Source organism: Gekko japonicus, unplaced genomic scaffold, assembly GCF_001447785.1.
Source record: "Gekko japonicus isolate JY-2015 unplaced genomic scaffold, Gekko_japonicus_V1.1 scaffold670, whole genome shotgun sequence".
Taxonomy (NCBI): Eukaryota; Metazoa; Chordata; class Lepidosauria; order Squamata; family Gekkonidae; genus Gekko; species Gekko japonicus.
In genome coordinates this window covers 600,716-616,498 of record NW_015167557.1, presented here as the reverse complement: position 1 = coordinate 616,498, position 15,783 = coordinate 600,716, and the positions used below count along the sequence as shown (strand labels likewise).

At 46.9% G+C, this 15,783-nt stretch overlaps 1 protein-coding gene across 1 annotated transcript in view; it reads right to left on the bottom strand.

The window, feature by feature from the left end:
• GRXCR1 (glutaredoxin, cysteine rich 1) overlaps nucleotides 1–15,287 on the bottom strand; it is a 73,180-nt gene extending 57,893 nt beyond the window's left edge. The window contains exon 1 of the mRNA XM_015413736.1: nucleotides 14,901–15,287. Within this exon, the coding sequence (XP_015269222.1) occupies nucleotides 14,901–15,287 (387 nt within the window). The remainder of the gene's footprint in view (nucleotides 1–14,900) is intronic.
• Nucleotides 15,288–15,783: the final 496 nt, after the last annotated feature.

The following is a 15,783-nucleotide window of genomic DNA, read 5'->3' as shown; positions in this document are numbered from 1 at the left end:
CAAACCTCCAGGTATTTCCCTCCTTAGAGCTGGCAACCCTACATTCCCCTCAGTGCCTGTTGGTAGGCAACTAAGCTTGGTCCTGTCACCTACTTTGGCCTTTGGGAGAAAACACATTGGGGCTGCCTCCGTCGGCCGGCCCTCTACAGAATCCACCCCCCAAACCTCCAGGTATTTCCCTCCTTAGAGCTGGCAACCCTACATTCCCCTCAGTGCCTGTTGGTAGGCAACTAAGCTTGGTCCTGTCACCTACTTTGGCCTTTGGGAGAAAACACATTGGGGCCAATCCTGATAGGGTTGCCAACTCCAGATGGGAAATTCCTGGAGACTTGAGGGATGGAGCCTGAAGAGGGTGAGGTTTGAGGAGGGGTGGGACCTCAGACAGGTACACTGCCATAGACTCCACCCTCCAAACCAGTCAGTCTCACATAGGGAACCATTGTTGCCAATCTCCAGGTGAGGGCTGGAGAGCACTCAGTATTACAACTGCTCTGCAGAAGGGAGGGCAGAAGTCAGCTGAAGTCAAAGGGGCAGATAATGGTAGGTTGGTGGCTAGCTGGGAAGGAGATGGGGTTGCCAACTACATGCTGACAAATTCCTGGGGATTTGAGGGGTGGAGCCTGGAGAGGGTGGGGTTTGCAGAGGGGTGGGACCTCAGACAGGTAGAATGCCATAGACTCCACCCTCCAAACCAGCCATTTTGTCCTGGGTAACAATTGTTGCCAATCTCCAGGTGAGGGCTACAGATTACTCACAATTACAACTGCTCTTCAGGTAGCAGAGATCAGTTCCTCTGGAGAAAACAGTGGACTCTGTCATTATACCCTGCTGAGGTCACCACAGCAAATTGACACTGTTTGCCCAAAGCCAGAGCACTGCCCCAGAGCCTCTTTCTAGATCTCGTTGTATTGCTTTCACAACGGGCTTTACTGCTAGTAAACATCTAAGTAAGTAAATAAATAAGAAGCTGGTCTCGTTGAGTTTCAATAAGTAAGAGTAGGACTAGAACACTGGTTTATAATTCCAGTAAGTGAAGGTGTTGGTAAATTCTGGTGTGGCCCTCAGACTAAGCCCCAAACAATAATATGATTTTTAAAATGTCATATATGGAAGGTGGGAGGGGGATTTCCCATCTCTCTTCCCAGTGTTTCAGACCACCTGTGTTTCTGGATACCTCCAGTCATCTCACTGGTTTTACAGCTCAGGTAGCGCTAATAATATTAAAATGGATCTGTGTGATAGAATGTGCACGAAACAGTGCAAACTCCCCTTTGCCTCAGGAAAAAAAGGAATGCTTGTTTTTCGTGTATTTGATAAAATTATATAATTACCAGGAGTTGTTGTTTTTTAAGACAATAATGTGACAGATGTTCTCAAAGTGTGCTGCCATTTTGCAGTTTGACTTGGAATGTATGAGACGGTGGATCCTTGGGCCTTGCTGAATCTTTCCTCTCCCTTTTCTGAAATCTGAACAGCCCCTTCACATTATTATCACGTTTGACTGAGTCACCATTTTAGTTTGGAAATACCACACATATTTCGTACCCTGAACTACTTTACCCCAGAATTATTCAGATTCAGCATACGAAAATGTAATTGTTTTCTTTATCACAAGAAACTTTGTAGGCAATGCCACCGTTCCCATGTGAAAGAAGAGGATTTCACTAAGGCTGGCCAGTAGAACCCAACCCAGCTGGGATTTGAAATCATGTCTCTTCCTGTATTAAGTATAGCATTCCATCCACTAATGGATTTTAGGGCCAATTCACATATTATAAAGTTCCCGTAATTCCCGTGGTTGCCATGGATCCTGTCAATCAAACATGTGCGGTGAGTTCCATGCTAAGAACTTCATTCCCAGGTCTGTGCCAGCCTGGTTTGGATCAGAACTTCGGTGCACAGGCAGAGTCAGGCTTAAGGCTTCCTGTCACATTATTTGGCTAACCTGGAACGGTCTCAGAGAGCTCCTGTATTTGCCCCACTGGGAAAATTTAGCCACTTTGGATCCCCACTTGAGACAAAGGCAGGCTATGAATAAAGTTAATAAATAAAATAAATAGTAAAATGAAACTTCAATTGACTAATGGCAACACGTAAGTCTCCTCAGTGGGGCAACCACCAGCTCCCTAGCGCCATTTCAGACTGAGAAAATGGTGTGTGTGTGGTCAGCTTAAGCACCCGTCCCTGCAAATGATGGTTCTGATCCAAAGTGGGCCCATGCATAGTTAGAATCATAGAGTTGGAAGGGATCCCCAGGGTCACCTAGTCCAACCCCCTGCACAATGCAGGAAATTCACAAATACCTTCCCCTCCACGCACCCCCAGTGACCGCTGTTTCACACCCAGAAGATGACCAAAAAAACCCAAAACCCCTCCGGGATCTCCAGCCAAACCAGCCTGAAGGAAAATTGCTTCCTGACCCCAAAGTGGCCATCAGCATTTCCTTGGGCACATAAGAAAGGGTGACGAGAACTAAGCACTGTTGCAACCCTTCCTGCCCTCCTTCTCATGATCTGCCTAAGTTCACAGAATCAGCATTGTCGTCAGATGGCCACCTAGCCTATGGCCGAATCTGCATCTGGCATTTGCTCTACTGTCTTACCAAACCCACACCGGAACAGAAATTCCCATCTACATTGCATGCCACTTTCACTTTGATTGATTGTTGGATTTTATAGCAGCGTCCAGACTGCATGCTGCTTTCACTTCGTTTGATCTCTGGTTTTATGGTGGCCGTCTGCATAGATTTATGGCCGTTTTATGGCCATTCAGGGGTGACTCTGCAGTCAGTACGGCATTAACCTGGGGTATCTGAATGTGGTTTTTGAGCCACATCTTTTTCTGTTCCAGTGTGGGTTTGGTACAACAACAGAGCAAATACAAGATGCAGATTATGTTTGAAAACCTCCAAAGAAGGAGAGCCCACCACCTCCTGAGGAAGCCTGTTAAGTTTAGCTGGGACCGATTTCACACAAGAGCTGCGCTGCGGTCGCGCCTCCCTTTGCCCCGCTTCTATTGGTCAATTTCCCACTCGAAGCCATGCAGCCGCATTTTGACCCGCGGCTTCGCCCAATTTCCCCCGCGGTTTCGTGATCCTGTTTTTTGAGGATCGTGAAACCGCGGGGAAAATTGGGCGAAGCTGCGGGTTAAAATGCGGCCACATGGCTTTGAGTGGGAAATTGACCAATAGAAGCGGGGCAAAGGGAGGCGCAACCGCGGCGCAGCTCTTGTGTGAAGTCGGTCTGGGAGTTTAGTTCTGAGTATGGAAGTCTCAGACCACATCTGTCAATGAGACACCCGGAGGAGCACAAGGGCTTTGGAACGTGTGGATTTTGGCAGTGGAAAGTGTTGGCAAGGCAAGAGACGTTCAGAGATGGTTTTCCATTACCTGCCCCCACATCATGACCCTGGTATTCCTTGGAGGTTTCGCATCCAAATACTAATCAGAGCCAACCCTGCTTTGGATTGGCTGTGACTTTTCTGGACTCAGAAGAGAAACTCCGTAACATTAATAGCACCAAAGCATCCCTCTGCTTGGGTGTCACAGTCTGGGAAACTGAAGCCCTTCCTTCTGAACCATGACATAAACCTATGCAGAAAAGACCACCTAGGAATTGTTACCTCACCTTATTTTCTGGCTACTTGAGTTCACACCAAGAGAATGTCTAGAGGTGTTGTCATGGCAACTGCTTTTCCCTCCTCGTTGAGGCACATCAAAGAGGATAAGGGGAGAGGTGTTGCTATAGCAACCTTTTCTCCAGTCCAGACACCAGCAGTAATCAGAAGGAAAATCTGTAGGAGATGGGGGGGGGAGTCACAGTCTCATTGGGACATCAGGAGAGCCATTTTCTCTGACTGAAAGATCGTACATCACAGTTTTGGCATGTCCGCTTTGTGAAAGGCTGGGTATGAAAGCAAGTGCCCTGCTAGATCATTTCAAAATGCACAAAAGGTTCTGCAAAAGTATATATATGATCTTGCTCTTTCACCCATGCCTTTCATGATTCTGTCTAGTCATTATTCCTTTATGTTGCTACTCTGGCGCCGCATTTTCATTTGGAAAGTGATTCCAGCCAAGTAGAGAATGAGGTTACATAGTGACCATTGTTCCCTCTAAGCTTAGTTAGTGTGAGCTAGCTCACAGTTTTTTAGCCCCCGGCTCACGCATTTTTGTCTTAGCTCAGGAAGGATGGGGCTCCAGAGCACACTAATTTCTGCAGTAGCCAAATTGCTCGCTCACAACTTTCATACCAGTAGCTCACAAAGTAGGATTATTGCTCACAAAACTTCACAGCTTAGAGGGAACATTGATAGTGACTCTGATGACATCATGGTCTAATGTAGCCAATAAGATTCGGTTACATGATGGTGTCAGTGAAGGGAAGCAAAGCTGCACTGCCCACATTCTTTTCTAGCCCCGTTGCTGAGAGCATAGACTCCTAAGTTTAAACCGCAGTGCTCATGTGCACACCAACGCCTGAATTTTTAAGGTTCCAGACACCTCCTGTGAACAGTTTTTGAGACCTCCCCTGCTTTGCACTTTCAAAATTCTGCATAGGGTTGCCAGCCCCCTGCATAGGGTTGCCAGCTGGCTGGCAGGGGAAGACCCGCCTCCCAAGCTCCGCCCCCAAGAGTGACCAGCCACCCCTCTCCCTCCCCTCCTGCCAGATTTAAAGGGCTCCAGCTGATCGGCAGGGACCAGGTGGCACGTCAATCAGCTGGAAGGCTTTTTAAATCTAGCGGGAGAGAGGGAGAGGGGTGGTCACGGGCCGCACGCTTGGCTTGCAAAACAACCCTTTAAAAAAAAGACCCTTGGGGGCATCCCCACCCACCCACGGAATGCCCTCCCCAATCCCCCTGTTAGAGTGACAAAAGGACCTGGCAACCCTAAATCTGCAGGATTCCTTATTTGCAAAGCTCAGTCCTCTGATCCCTGACTGAGTCCCATTCTTTCTTACAAACTTCTTAGGGAAGGGAATACAGTTCCCCCCAAAAGTCCTGTCCTTTTAAATGGAGGGTTGATGGAATTTTATTTGCACAATGATAATATTTACCTCCATGCCATCAAAAGCTACAGCTGCCCATCTCCATACATTAAGCCTTTATTAAAAGAACAGGGCATTTTCCTCCTGACCAGCTGGCAACTTTCCCTTACAAAAAAGTCACAAAATAATTGCAACATATAAAGCTTTCTTGTTATTAATGGTAAAAATCAGGGGTCATTTCCTGCAGGAGCGCACAGGAGCAAAGCTCCGGCATTAAAGAGCCCAGGGGGCGGGCACATGTAACAAGCCCCACCCCCTGCTCCCAGCAGCCCTCAGTCAGAGCAAGAAGCAGCCAGGTAAGTTGCAGAGCTCCCCCTGGCCCCCCGGCCCAAAACAGTCCAGTGGCACCTTTAAGACCAAGCATTATTCAGGTACAAGCTCTCCCTCCTCTGCGAGGACAGATCTGCACATTCCCCCCCCCAAAATAGCTAGCAATCCAAAACAGTCCAGTGGAGCCTGAGCAGTGGGTGTTGCCTTCTGACACACTTCCGGTGATGTCAGGGGTGTGTGGCATCTGCAAATGAGTTGTGCTAATGAGCTCCTGCACCTCTTTTTCTATGAAATGACCCCTGGTAAAAATAAAAGGTCAAACACATCTAAACAAACGGTCTTTATCAGTGGCCTGCAAACAACCACGGCCACTGCGAGATCTCAATGCAGAATGTTAGAGTGAAGAAAGTGATATTCCAGTGCTTGGGTTTTGAGTTTACACTGTAGCCTTTTTGTATGTCTTTTGACCCCTTAAAGCCTTGGGTCCTCAAACGTTTTGAGCCCGTTGACACCTTTGGCATTCTGACACAGGGTGGTGAGCACAACAACAAAATGGCCACAGCATAAGGCGGAGCCAACCATAAACTATCAGTGAGCGAGGTTATGCATAACTCTCATAGTAACTTCAACACTTAAGGTAGAATCTCTGCTTACTAGATGACTTTTAATTGGCACAGCCACTGGCCAATCAGAAGTCCTGGTGGGCACAAGCTCCTTCTGGCCCTGCCTACTTTCAAAAAGACACGTGGAGGGCACCAGGAAATGTGCTAGCAGGTGCCGTGACACCCACAGACACCACCCTGGGAACCCCTGCTTTAAGCAATGGAGTGGACTTCTTTGGGCTTGAGTTGTGCATTGCAGATGAATTGATTTTTGGTAGAAGGAATCTGAGCTTTTGGTTCCATAGAATCATAGAGTTGGAAGGGACCTCCAGGGTCATCTAGTCCAAACCCCTGCACAATGCAGGAAATTCACAAATACCTCCCTCCCCCACTGCCCCAGTGACGCCTGTTCCATGCCCAGAAGATGGCCAAAAAAAAACCCCTCCAGGATCTCTAGCAAAACTGGTCTGGAGAAAAGTTGCTTCCTGACCCCAAAGTGGCGATCGGCATTTTCCCTGGGTGTGTAAGAAAGGGACACAAGAAGTAAACACTGAGGCAACCCTTCCTGCCCTCCCTTCTTGTGATCTGCCTAAGTTCACAGAATCAGCATTGCTGTCAGATGGCCCTCTAGCCTCTGTTTGAAAACCTTCAGAGAAGGAGAGCCCACCACCTCCTGAGGAAGCCTGTTCCACTGAGTAACCGCTCTAACTGCCCCTGTAAGAACAAAAACTCTTCCCAACATTCTACACTGGAATCTTATAGTGACCATGTCTGTTTGACTTAGGCCCCTGCCACATGGGGGAAAAGTACGGCCGAAGTGCAGCTTTTTAAAGCCGCATCAAAAGAAACACTCGGCGGCGCGATCACAAAGATCCCCTGAGCCACCGCGCAGTTCCTCCCTGGCACGCTCAGATGCCGGAGGGGAAGCTACTGAAGGGAGAGTGAGGCTGCTGAACTGCGCATGTGTGTGCGTGCGCAGTTCGGCAGGGAGCCTGGATTGCTCCGGCCGATGGCAACCCCACGGCTACGCTTGCTGCGGTGCTTCAGGTAAGTCCTCCTCTGTAGGAGGTTCTTTTTTGCAGCGGCTTTTCCGGGTTTAGGGATGGATTGGGGACGGGTGCGCGCCGCTTCCCAGATGTTGCAGTGAGATCGCACACATTTGCTGCGCCCCCGATCCGTCCCTCTCCCGGGCCAAAATCTTCCGTGTGACCGGGGCCTTAGATTACTTTATACAATTTGTTTTTAGCTATTTGTGGGCTTTCTGATTGCTTTTTTAGCTTTTCAAAATGGTTTCTTGTGAGGTTTTAGAAATCCCGAGGACACTTCCTACTGTTAATCAGATTGATCAACTAGTTAATGATTATCTGAAACTTTTCAAACAGGTTAAAGTTTTCTTAATATATTGAGGTAGCTGGAACATCATGCTTTTGTTTTTCTAAGTAATAGCAAAAAAAAAAAAGTCTGGCAAGGGCTGTGGGAACTCTGAGCCCCCTCACTGAAAAATTTAGTTGATTGGTTAATCATGCTACGTTCAGTAAACTTTTTAGCTTGGTCAATGTATCTTTCTTATTAGGGGGGGTAGTTTTTACTGAAAATGAGCCATTGAAGGAATATTGGCTGAGGATGGTCTAATTAGATAAACACAGATTTCTGATATTTTATTCTGTTGTGTGAATGTTAAACAGTATCCCAGATTAATTAAATCTATAGACCCCTTTGTATGGTTTTTAAAATCTTTTTGACATAATAAGTTGTGTTTATCGGACCCTTTTTTGGACCCAGGGGGGAACCTAGTTTAACACTTCTTTGCAGCCTTTTCCCACCTCTAATACCTGAAGTTTTGTTTTTTAATGGAAACAGCGTGCATGCAGCTAGCTGAAAATAGGTTCTTAGACAGAGCATATTTAAATGAAGTATTAGGTGCAAAGATGCCTTACAGCAACCAGTTACAATAACATTTACAATTCGATCGTTCTTGAGACAGAGTGACAAAAATTATTACATCTGTAGATTAACATTCCATGCATGGACTGATCTATTGCAGGACTTCTGAAATGAGAAGCCCATTTTTTGAGGATGTGTAGTGGACGGCCTTCACTCATCTTAAGTAATCTCACGGCAACCTCCTCATTTTAAGAAACAGCAGTATTTGAACGGGGCTGGAATGGGGAGAGTTTAAACAATAGTGCAGCGGGGTTGCCGACTGCCTGAAGAAAAAAATACCCAGTCCCTTTAATAGAGGCTTAATGGGATTTTATTTACTAGGTGATGTTATTGACCTCCATGCCATGGAAAGTTTCAGCTGCCAATTTCCATACACAAGACCTCTATTAAAGGGACGGACGGGACTTTTTTTTCTGTTGGCAATCCTAAATAGCACTGGACTAATTCACACATCATGTGAATAGCCCTCTTGGCAGAATATCCGGACTGCTACCATTGAAAAGTATGGCCTTTGAGGGGACAGTGGGAAATACGACATCTCAGACTATCTTGCAGGATGCCTTATTTCACACATGCAATTCAGTGAAAAGTCACATTGGTAGATTCTGCAGCCTGTTTGAATGGCTGGAGAACATCTTTACTGTGGGGAAGGGGAAAATGTTGGGGACAGGTAATTGGAAAAAACAACAGCCTTTTCTGGTGCTACGAACTGTGCAGAAGAGGTGTGATGGCACATATCGCTATCCTTTCTTGTGTGGAGAGGTTGAAATCTATTAAAGCATTATGGAATACCTTCTTAAAGCCCAGGGGTGAGTGGATTTTACAAAGTACTCTGCAGAATGCTATTTTTAGTCAGTTAGGGGGTTATCTGCAGATTCATAACAAAGAAGAACCTTAGACCCAGCCGTCTGAACTTTCCCTGTACTACCACTAAGCACTGCCTTAGTATGTCTCTTTCGAATGATTTTGTTCCTTCTCTTGCAGTCTCCTCTGTCTTATTCCTTTTGGATGGTTGCTTTAGATGTTGGTACAGTCAACGGGCCCCAGGCCAATGGTCCAAGGCAGGGGACTCAGTGGAAGAGCATCTGCTTTGCATGCAGAAGGTTCCAGGTTCAATCCCTGGTATCTCCATTTAAACAAGCCAGGTAGTAGATGATGGCCCCTGCCACACGGCAGGGAAAACACGAGGTGAAGCGCGGCTAAAGAGAGCCGCATCAAAAAAGATACGCGCGGGCGGGATCCCACGGATCCCGTGCACCGCGCGCCGTTGCTCCCCGGCACGATCACATGCCGGGGAGGAAGAGTCGGAAGCAAGGGGGAGGCCGCCGAACTGCGCATGCTCAAGCATGCGCAGTTTGGCCGGAGGCCGGGATGTGCCGCTGCAAGGACGCGCGGCCGTTCCCATGGCCGGTTTGAGCCGCTCTACTTCGCAAGAACCACCCAGGTAGGTGGTTCTTTTTAGTGCGGGTTTTCGCGCAGAAGAGACAGATCGGGGACGGACAAGCAACGATTTAAGATGTTGCCGTGGGATCGCGCCCGTTTGATCCGCCCCCGTTCTGTCTCGCTCCCGGACCAAAACCCCTCGTATGAACGGGGCCGATGTAAAAGACTTCAGCCTGAGATCCTGGAAAGCCACTGCCAGTCCGAGTAGATAACATTTACCTCAATAGACCAGCTTGTTTAGTGTAAATTGATTCAGGGGGATAGCCGTGTTGGTCAGAAGCCCCAGAACATAGTTTGAGTCCAGTAGCACCTTTGAGACCAAAAAAGTTTTATTCGAACTGTAAGTTTTCGTGAAAATGTACACTTTGAATAAAACTTTGTTGGTCTCAAAGGTGCCACTTGACTCAGAGTTTGGATAGTGTAAGTCAGCTTCAAGCAGAGGCCATGGGGAAAGCGGCAGAACTGCCGGCAAGGTGACCTTTGTAACCACTTGCACAATTATTCAGGAAATAGGAAGCTGAAGCTTAAAATAGAGGTTATGAGAGAAGGGGTGAAATTGTGACCAAGAGGATTTTCATAACCACTTGTACAATTATGCAGGAAAGTAGTACATGCAAAAGGGGCTGCAGTGGCTCAAGTGGTTAAGATGCTGAACTGCAGACCAGAAGGTTGGTAATTCAGCAGTTTGAGACCCGAGTGTCGCATGACGGAGTGAGCACCCATCTCTGGCCCCAGCTCCTGCCAACCTAGCAGTTTGAAAGCAAGAAATTGCAGGTAGATAAATAGGTACCACTTCGGTGGGAAGGTAACAGCATTCCATGTGCCTTGCCGTCTAGTCATGCTGGCTACATGACCACAGAAATGTCTTTGGACAGCGCTGGCTCTTCGGCTTTGAAACAGAGATGAGCATCGCATCCCTAGAGTTGGATTCAACTGGCTTTCGAGCAAGGGAAACGTTTACCTTTACCTAGTACATGCAAAAGTACTGGGATTCTTTTGAGTGGCCTTGTTTGAACTCTAATGGTGTCTGTATGTGTTCGCCTCCAAAGTTACAAATCTCTGCACAGTTGTCACTTGAGAATTCTGTATGGCTAGGAGTAAGCCCCACAGAAAAGACTAGAACTTACTTCTGGCATACGGTTATGTGGCAAGTATACAAAACTGGGGCGGGAGATTCAAATGAAGCAATTTTTTTTTCTACAAACGAGGGAGAAGCAGACTTACTAACAGAGTTCACATGAGGTTCTCCCACATAATGCTTTTGCACACCAACTGTTGTTATCAACATTCTAAATCAAATTTAATGTTCTTGTCAGGACTAGTTGGTGAATGTTTGTAAGTTTCCATCGATACATCAAATTCTCAACAGGATGTGGATCAAAAACTCCACATAATTGGGGTACATGCAAATAGGTGGGATTTTCCTGCAAATTTAGGAGAAGACTGGGGGGGGGGAGTGTTCCAAACATTAAAATGAAATGAGGGGGTTGAGGGGAGAACAAACCATGGGAGCATTATCTGCACAAGTGCAGACAACACACAGGAAACAGTCCTTGGAACTATGGCGGGCGACAACCAATGATAGAGAGGAAGAATCTAGATAGGCAGGAAGAGAGCAAGTGGGAACCGGTAGCTGGACAGGGAAGAAAGTAGGTGGAGTGTTGGCAGTGTAGCTGCTGCTGGTGCCAGATACAGAAGAAGAGGAGAAGAGATTGGATTTATACCCTCCCCTTCACTACCCAAAGGAGTCTCAGAGCAGCTTACAATCTCCTTCCCCTCCCCACCACAGACACCCTATGAGGTAGGTGGGGCTGAGAGAGCTCTTTTGGGAATGGCTTCTGAGAGAACTTGTGACAGACCCAAGGTCGCGCCACGCCAGCAGCTGCATGTGGAGGCGTGGGGGATCAAACCTGGATCCCCCAGATCAGAGTCTGCGCTCTTAACCACTACACCACACTGGCTCTCAAAGAGCCACACAGAAAAGGCTGAAGAGGCAACAAGGCAGTGGCTGAAATGAGGAGGCTGGAGACACACACATTCCATTCGTGATCTCCAGCCCCACCAGGGAGGGAAGGCAGAGAAGTGGAGATATCTTGGAGGATGGGGAAGAGAGGGAGATATCCCTGTGGTTGCTGCATTCTCCCTTCTTTCTCTCTGCACCTGTCCACGTGCAGGGCAGAAGGTGAGTAAACAGCAGTGGCTGAGAGAAGAAGGTATCACCTGTGGCGTTTCCTCCTTCCTTCTTTCCCCACCTGCTGTCCCCACCTGAGTTCTTCATACCTCCACAGAGAGACAGAAGGATATAAAAAGGATAGAATATATGCTGGCTAAGCCTGCTGGAATGATAGAAAAGGGCTCAGTGGAAGGTGATATATCCAAATATGTCCACCCTTAATCTATACTAAGAAGCTAAAATTGAATGCTTCCATATGTTATCATTATAAACCTTAGCATGATGTGCAAATAACATTCATTATTTTCAGGCTAGGGGGAAAAACCACAGGAAGGGAAGAATAATGATTTATTTGTATGGCAGGCTTGGTGTATGTTGGTTTATATTGCTAGAAATTACTCTCTTCTTCATTATGAAGGATGGACGTGACCCAGGCCGAATTAAGCACGTTTCAAGAGAGCATTAAGCCTGCAGTGAAGTCTCTGGCTGATATCAATGGACCTTCTTTATGGATGGATTACATCCTGTGTGCTTGCATAAACCAGACGGAGCGTTCAGAGGTTAATTTGAGCCAAACCTCATTAAGGTTCAGCATTGCCAGGGCTGAAAACCTGGAACACGTTGAACAGCAATATGAGCCTTTGAACATTTAGAGAATCATTTTCCTTGGATTTCATAATGAGCCTTCCAAGGTGTATGAAAGAGCTTGCAAGCAGCAGGTGGCATTTTCCACCTGAAAGCTAGCGGCTAAGAGGCTGTGTTGTAATTTGGGAGTCCACAGTTTGAATCTTGCTTCTGGCAAGAGCCAACTGAGAGGTTTGAGAGAATCCATCCCATACTTATTCCACTCGCACATCCATTTGCAGTATGGATTCTCAGGACCCAACTGAGAAGTCTAAGAGAATCCACCACATACTGACCCCACTCATAAGAGGATAATCATATGGCTCTGCTTTAGTGCATCAAACACTTTGGAGAATTTAAAGCAGTGATTATTGTATTTTAAGGAGCTGTGGTGGCTCAAGTGGTTAAGACGCTGAACTTCAGGCTGTGGAAGGTCGGTAGTTCAGCAGTTCAAGACCCAGGGCTATTTTTGGGCAGGAACACACAGGAACGGAGTTCCGGCTGGCTCCCGAGTTGGCCACGCCCAGCAGGAACTCATTAGCATAATAGGCCACACCCAACAGCAGAAACTCAATAGGATTGGCTACATTAGGGGTGTGTGGCCTAACATGCAAAGGAGTTCCTGCTACAAAAAAGCCCTGGGTTTTGACAACAAACAAGGTAAACAGAATAACAAGCAAAAGGTGGGTGTGGCTGGATAACCACATTTCTGGTAACATGGGGGTGTGGCCTAATGTGCTAATGAGCTGTGCTGTCAGGGGTGTGGACTAATATGCTAATGAGTTCCTGCTGTTGGGTGTGGCCTATTATGCTAATGAGTTCCTGCTGGGCATTTTCTACAAAAAGAGCCCTGTCGAGACCCGACTGTGCCGCATGACGGAGTTAGCTCCTGTCTCAAACGGAGATGAACACCGCAACCCTAGAGTCGGATTCGACTGGCTTTCGAGCAAGGGAACCTTGACCTTTACCTTTTTATTGTATTTTACTGTATAGAACTGGTCATCTTCAAAGAGGCAATTGTTAACAATTGCATATATAAGAGGAAAAGAAGAAGAAGAGATTGGATTTATACCCTGCCCTTCACTTGGAGTCTCAGAGAAGCTTACAGTCTCCTTCTCTTCCTCTCCCCACAACAGACACCCTGTGAGGTAGGTGGGGCTGAGAGAGGTCTGAGAGAACTGCTCATGAGAGAGCAGCTCTGAGAGAACTGTGACTGACCGAAGGTCACCAAGCTGGCCGCATGTGAAGGAGTGAGGAATCAAACCCAGTTCTCCAGATTAGAGTCCACCGCTTTTAACCACTACACCAAACTGGTTCTAAAACAGGATTAAGAGGAAATACTTGCAATGGTATGACACACAGCAGTCTATTTTAGGCAGTGGATTCCAGAGCAGCTGCCATTTGTAACTCTCCAGTCTCCATCAATTAAAAAAAATGCACAATGAGATAGAAAGAGAAGAAGAAGAGTAGGTTTTTCTACCCCACTTTTCTCTACCTTAAGGAGTCTCAAAGCAGCTTCACATTCACATTCCCTCCCTCTTCCCACAACAGCACAATCACATTATCTTCCTCTTCCCACAACAGTCACCTTGTGAGGCAGGCAGAGCTGAGAGCGTTTTAAGAGAACTGTGACCGGCCCAAGGTCACCCAGCAGGCTTCATATGGAGGAGTCGGGAATAAAACTCAGTTCTCCAGATTAGAGGCCTCTACTCTTAACCACCACACCACACTGGCTCTCTCTTGTGGGTGTCTGGAAACTCTCCCCACTGTGTGCACATGGCGGCACCCATTTCTGTAATCCCATTCCTCCATAACCCTCACTGTCTCTGAGGTAAAAGAAATTCACATTCCCCTCTGTGTGCATGCAGATTAGTTAATTATGTACAGCCTGCCCCACACAAGCCTTGTGCCCAAGTTACAGTGAATGTGTGTACATCCATTTGTAAGAAAGATTCAATGAGCGTTCACTTGCAAATGAAAGCAGAACCCAGCACCTGGATAAACGTGCAATTTCAATCACACATTCAGCTGTCCATGTATTGAAAGTAACATGAGAATTACTCAACACACGTATCAAGAGACATCAAGTGTACATCGTATATAGATGGTGTGTGCATTCACTGTGATTTGTGAACAGGGTTACAGTGAATGGAGGGGGTGTGGTGGAATGTTTTGTCCTTATCCCATCTAGAAATCACTGGGATCCCGATTGTGTGAACTGACCACGACGCTTGCCTCAGCGGCAGTAGCTCCTCCCACCTCAGTGATGCGCTGTCCCATATATGGGCAACTCGGATGGCTGTCAACTGCTGCTCTCATAGCCCTTGAGTCTGAGAGCAAAAGAAGCGTGTGTGGACAGGATCCAACCAAAACCACACCAAAAAAGTAAATTCAAAAGGTCTCAGAGATAACAGACATCTTGGGGATATTCCCACCCCCTCTTTTTTGTGCTTCTGTTTTTGTTTTGTTTGGGGGGTTTTTTTGCACTCTTTGGATCTAGCTGACAGTCTGTGAGTCACTATATTTTGGGGACTCACTGGTTTCAAGAGTGAGCTCTTCTCCAGAGCAAAAGTGTGAATTATATTTATTTAATTTTTCAGCCACAATAATGTTGAAGGCTGGGACTTCTCGTTTGAGGCCTTAACCACTGGAGGTGCTGTTAGGAATATCTAAATTCTGAGCGCGAATAGACCCAACGCTCCTTTAGCAAACCTTTTATAAAAATGTGCTTTGTGGGTAGAGATGGAAGAGGAGACAGGAACTGACTGTAGACTGAGGAACAAAGGAGATTTCACTTACCTGGAACACTTTCGACAAATTGTCAAAGATAACTTGACCCGCACTGACTTTGTGCTTGACCCCTCGGACTGTACCGTTTTTGCTGAGGATGTTGACCCTTTTCGCGCCGAATCCCCTCTCTTTGGCGGCTCTCATGAAAATGAACATATCATCCGACTCTTTCTCATTCTCGTCGTACTCGGATCCCAGGTTTCCATTGTGCTGCCCATCCGATTCACTGAGCCGGCTCTGGTCCGTCTCGGAGCTGCTCGTGCATTCGGAATCCAGGGAGTCGGAGGTTTCTCCATCCGCATACACCTCCTTGAGCACCCTCCCGCTATGCGAAGAGGCGATGCGAAATCGGACTTTCCTCGGCTGCCTCTCGCCCTTGGTGTCACTCTTAATCATTGTCCCATCCGTCAATTTGGACCGCTTACATCCTCCTGGTGTTGGCTGTCATCGCTTTCGCCCGTTCCTCGCGCTTAAAACAATATCAAAGCTGTTCGCCAGTGACGGAGGCGCTGCTCCTATGAAAGCGAACATCTAAAGGAAAGAGGATTCCCGAGAAGGTCCAGGGCCGATCGGCAATCAATAATGCATGCGTGTGTGTGCTATGGTTACCTTTAAACTAAAACCTGTAAAATGAGATCACCGATTAAATATTAACAACCCTTTGTGTGCTTTTCACAGGGGCAGAAGGGGGAAAGAGGGGAAAGAGAGTGGAAGTTTCTATTTTTTTTTTAATTAAAAGAAGCTACATCCAAGACATATCTGTTCATTTGTGTGTGTTGACAGAGGAGTAGAGAGGAATAAAGGAAGAATTCAGATCGAAGGTTGGAGTGGACATCCTGTGCTCTAGCTTCTGGAGAACTGGCTTAAGACCTCTGGTCAATGAAGCTAATAA